This window comes from Hipposideros armiger, unplaced genomic scaffold (assembly GCF_001890085.2).
Source record: "Hipposideros armiger isolate ML-2016 unplaced genomic scaffold, ASM189008v1 scaffold_1640, whole genome shotgun sequence".
In the NCBI taxonomy this organism is placed as follows: Eukaryota; Metazoa; Chordata; class Mammalia; order Chiroptera; family Hipposideridae; genus Hipposideros; species Hipposideros armiger.
This window is the reverse complement of record NW_017732990.1, coordinates 84,711-90,158: the sequence shown is the minus strand read 5'-3', so window position 1 is coordinate 90,158 and position 5,448 is coordinate 84,711. Positions and strand designations below refer to the sequence as shown.

At 35.9% G+C, this 5,448-nt stretch overlaps 1 protein-coding gene across 1 annotated transcript in view; it reads left to right on the top strand.

Annotated features, from left to right (window-relative positions):
• The window catches only part of LOC109377935 (proton myo-inositol cotransporter-like), a gene marked incomplete at its 3' end in the record, with an annotated part of 27,134 nt that extends 22,051 nt beyond the window's left edge, over positions 1–5,083 (top strand). Inside the window, exon 2 of the mRNA XM_019634410.1 lies at positions 4,875–5,083. Coding sequence (XP_019489955.1) covers positions 4,875–5,083 — 209 coding nt within the window. The remainder of the gene's footprint in view (positions 1–4,874) is intronic.
• Between the last annotated feature and the right edge of the window lie 365 nt (positions 5,084–5,448).

Genomic DNA, 5,448 nt, shown 5'->3' with positions numbered 1-5,448 from the left:
TATAGTTTTTCCTACATGAAAAGTTTACCTTATGTATGTTAAATAAAAATAAAATAAAAATGTAGTTTGGCACAGTGTCCAAAACAGGCAGTACATGTTTACCCTTACAAATGAGATATTTTCCTTTAACTAATATTTAGCTATTTTCATAGTAACACGCTAGTGTGAGGAGAATAATAAGATACTCCATTTGCCACTAGTGGGACTGTACTGGTTATATCGAGTCCACAGTTTCCCAGCCGAGTGGGTGTTTCCATGTCAGGTTGGGCCTGGTGCGATTAGGGGTGACTGCTCTCCCTGCAGTCCCTTGCCCAGTTAAAGCCCTGCAGTGCTTTACTGCATTAACAGAGGTGCGTGAACAAGAAAACTTCTAAAGGGACCCTCAAAATCTTTAAAGATGAGACCAAGGCAAATTAATGTCCTCTTTAATGAATTCTGCAGAATTAACTTAACTAATCATTAAATATTTATTGTAGCTTGACTTACAATAAACATCTATTATGGGAACCGGACTGCCTAGATTTTGACCCTACTTCCACTGTATATGAGTTCTGTATTCTTTGTAGTTCATTTCTCTTTAAAATGGGGATAATAATGGTACCTACTGCATAAGGTTGTGAAGCTATGTGAGTTAAGGTATCATAAGCCCTTTGAACAGTGCCTGGCAGCTAGAGCTGTGTGCTAGCTATTACTATTGCTGTTATCGTTTTTAAATAATTACATGTTCAAGATGAGTTTGTACATTCAGGTAGATTTTCATGTACTTGGAACATAATCATCACCCTTGTGGAACTACTAGAGAATCAGTGACATGTTTATCGTGTTTTCAGTAGTCCATGTTATCCGATAACCATGTAACCAGTTCAGAGAAAGGGGACAATTTTTAACGACCATCTATTAGAGGATGCTTGTCTTCAATTTCATAGGTGAGAGCAGTCAGATTCCTTTAGAACAAGAATGATGGCAAACATTCAGTGAAGGGCTTGTTTGGTTTTGTGTGAGGAACCGGCCCTCTGATGGCAGCAGCAGCAGCAAGCCTGCTCAGCCGCGGTGGGGAGGGTGGGCACCCGGAAATGCAGGATGTTTGATTCACAGAGCTTCAGTTCTTGACACTGGGAAGAAGACTTAACCTGAGGTCGAAGAGCTGGGCTTGTCTGACCTGGGGCGGCCCAACCACACCATTTGAAAGTACTGCTCACTGTTTGAGGGGCCCTCCTCAGTTTTCTGATAGGCAGGTTCTGGTACTACTACTTGGACCAGAAAATGGCTTATTTGTTAACATGAGTTTAGAAAGTTTAAAAAGCTATCTTTCTAACATTCTAACGATTTTCAGTCCTCATGGAAGCTTGGCATTTTTGCTAGAGTCAACCTGCTTTCCACTTTTGTCAGCTTGGTGTGCTCTCTTGCCTCCAGGAGATAATGGCTTTTGCCTAAGATGTGGACCTTGGGTGCTTACTGTTTCCTTTCACCTAGAGTTCTTAAAACACTTAGATCAGTGGTTCTCAGCCCTGACTGCACGTGAGCACCTCCCAGGGAGCTTTTAATAAAATAGAATCTCTTGGGACTGGAGCCCAGACCAGTTAATTAAAATCCCTGTGTTGGGTAGAGCCTGGACAGTGGTGTGTTTAAAAGTCCCCTGGGTGATTCTAATGTGAAGTGGGGGTTTAAAACCTTTGATTTAACTTATAATAATGAGACCCCTCATATTAGTTGGGGACTACTTGTTTGGGGTTGACTGCCCTGCTTTATCTGTATACTCTATGCCCTATCAGTACATTCTTTATCTTTTATCTTGTTCCTGATTTCCTTGTAGAGGACTGATAACGAGTCCCTAATACTGCCTTAACTAAGGCTAGAGAGTTCCTGCTCTTTTTAGTCTCACGATAAAATTTTCATCAGTACAACATCAAAGCAGCCTCTTATTTATCCGCAGTCTGCACATCATCAGAGTAATGGTTTTTTCCTCAAGAAAGAAATTGGTTGTTAGTTCTACCTACCAAAAGTTGGAGTGGATGATAGAGCCAAGATAGACAGGTTGCATTGAATTTATTGAGGAAAGAGGGAGTCAGGGAGGTAAACATATTTTTTGCTAAGCATCTTCTCCATTTTAGATACCAACTGGATGATTCCACTTAATTGTCCCACCAGTCCTATGAAATAGACAGTCACCTGTGCATTAAAATGTTAAGTAACTTGACCAGAATTTTGTGGTTAGTAAACCCAGATCTGAAATGTGACCCAGATCTGTTCCTATGCTTTCTCCATCATAAACCACAGCTACCCGCTATCTTGTGTATTTGGCCTCTGTCTACAAAGCCTTGACAATTTATTCGTATCAAAATATTTTTATCATGAAAGGCAATTAAAACAAAGTCAACTAAGTTCCTTTGTTTTACTTTTAGGAGAGAAACATTGGGATGCAAATGTATAAAGCATTTTATCTTGACTAATCCCTGGAATCAGTTTTAGCCATCCTTAAAGGTTGGCAGCAGGGTGCAAGTTCCTTTTCTTCATCCTGGTATTAGAGCACTGACTTATAAATTTCAGACCTAGACTCTTGGAATTTACGGATTTCAAATGCTGGAGGGCTAAAGTATTCTGTCTTCTGTAGCTGGCTTAAGAAACATAAGCTAATATGTATGTTTGCATTTTTCTTTAGTTTTTGTTTTTTAATTTTTCTTTTTCCTTTTAGTTTTTAAAAATACTGTGTTCTAGGATTAAATAGTGAGCAGTAAAGTACAAAGTATTATATGAGCTTCTTTGGATCTGAAAATGATTCAATTTCTATATTCATTTCAAGTGCTTCTTTGAAGTATTCTGTGCAGATCTTTAATCTTAATTCATCACTAAAGATGTTTGGAGAACAGAAGGAAAGATCATGAAAGGTGTAGAGAAACAAAATGTAAATTTTCATCTTTAGGACTTGTAAAATTTGTTTCCTAATCCAGTATATTTGGTGTTTACCATTTTATCGCTTTTCTTTTTAATAATTGGCAATATAATTATGTGTAAGCATTTCTCTAAGAAACTATACAACCAAATAGAAATTTCATTCATTTATAGCAATAAAACATACATTTAAATAATAGATTTGGTTATATAAGTTAACATCTTAAGGGGAAGAGGCCAGAAATATGCCTTTGCCTGAGCTGATCTCTCTAGGGCTCATCTGAAGATTCTTAGGAAGTCTTCAGATGAGTCATCTTCAAAAGAGAAGATCTAGTTGTATCTAGAATAACAAATGGTTTTATTGTCAGGAATCACTGTGCAAGTAAGTTTGCAGAGCTAAATGGTCCAGAAGAGTTGCTGTATAAGATATTACTGTATGATTATGAAGCATAGTTACTTTCTCTTGAGTCAATATAGAAAGTTGAGATATATAGCTGCTTTTGCATCATTTCATAAAACATTTACTAAGTGCCTACTGTGTTCAACATACTTTAGTAGGAGCTGCATACAAAGTTAAGTGTGTAGTCAAGTGGGACAGGTACATACTTTCTTGTAATGCAAGGTACAGAGACATAAATTGAGGTTAAAGCGTTGTATTTTGTGGGTGAACAGAGGGAGGAGTGATTCAGTATTGGTGTAATTATCATAGTCCACGGATTAAAGCATGAAACAGATTTCTTTTAATACTGTAAATCAAGTGATTCATTCAGTTAGTTACTCATAAACGCTTTCTTTACTTTCTTAGTTAATTTTTCTGTTTCCACATGTGGTTTTAGCTATTGTTTGGACTAGGAATTATTAACATGCATGTGACAATTACATTTTCTTTCCTGCTGTTTCAGAATTAAAATAAAATTACTTGAAAAAAATGGACTTTTTTCACAAGATACATATATTCGTAGCCTTTGAGGCTGCTATACTTGGAGTTTAACGTAGCTTAAAAGTCAGAATAGCTTTGAAAAGCGTATTGAGTCAAGTGACTTCTCACTGGATGATGAGTGCCAGTGAGCATGGCTGTTCAGTATTTGGAGTTGGCCTTCTGAGCGCTACCATCATGAGTCTACCATGGAACATACCAGGGAACTTGGAGCAACAGAAAACATCCAGGTGTCCTAGATTCACAGGTTTCAGTTGAAAAAGACCTTGAAGTTTATCTAATTGAACCCCTCAGTTAAAAAAGATTGAGTCTTAGAGATATTAGGAAATCAGTCCAGTGGTCAGAATAATTTGGAGAGATCTTTAATATTGATGTATTGATATTACTACTTTTGTTATTTTTTCTGGTGAATTTAAAACGATATACTTATTTGCTATGTAGAATTTTGCCAGCCATTAAGTATAGACATTGAAAGATGACAAATAAAACATGAGCATTTTTTTTTTGCACATCTATCCTTTTAATAATTATTATTTGCTTCTGACCTGATCATTTTCTCTGCTATGGGCTTCTATTTATGAGGGTGAACATGATGCTTGATGGCAGAGTGAAATCATAACTAATCATTCACAGAGCAGAAACAACTGTAAAGAAATCTATTTTAATGAAAAGTGTATCTCTTAAACAAATCAGAGTTTTGTCTTAATCCCATTTTGTATTGTAGAGTACAGAATTACAGATACTAGTATTGTACCGGGATGGTTATTGCAATGTTATGCATGATGTGTTTCATTTAGAATGCATATACATAATTGTGACTTTGGTCCATTCTTTTTCATTGTAATTTGTGCGAGATAGAGAAGAATCAGATTTTTCTCATTTTTCATTTTCTCACTATAGCTTAAAAGTACCCCCTTTTTTTGGTGACTCACACACATATACGCATATAATTGAATGAAAATCATTCTGCATTAACTCTTAACTATTATTCCCAATGTAGTGCTAATAAGACCAAAGTTTACAATAATATATGGATTTCTTATTGCAGGTACATGTTGGGACTTGCAGCCATTCCAGCAGTTATACAGTTTTTTGGCTTTCTCTTCTTACCTGAAAGCCCTCGATGGCTTATTCAGAAAGGACAGACTCAGAAGGCCCGTAGAATTTTATCTCAGATGCGTGGTAACCAGACCATTGATGAAGAATATGATAGCATCCGAAACAACATTGAAGAAGAGGAGAAAGAGGTTGGCTCAGGTATGTGGATTTCATGCTTAGATGAATTTACAAATGACATAGTGGTTTTATTTAGAAATTATATTTTAGTTTTATTTAATATCTCTAAATTATGTAGTGGTTTTATGTGTATAACCAAAACAAAAAATATATTTTAATTTTAAAAGCACTATAATTATGTTACAAAAGAATGAAGAAAAATATTCCCATCATGCAACTATTCTGATACACAACTAGTATTTTCAACTTTGTATAGTCCCTCTTATTCTTTCTAAATTGGGTATACTTGACATAGTTGTCATTATTTTGTGTGTGGGTATTTTTTGACGGTATGTTTATATATAAATTTGTCACATATAAAGATATATGTGCATTATTGATCTTCC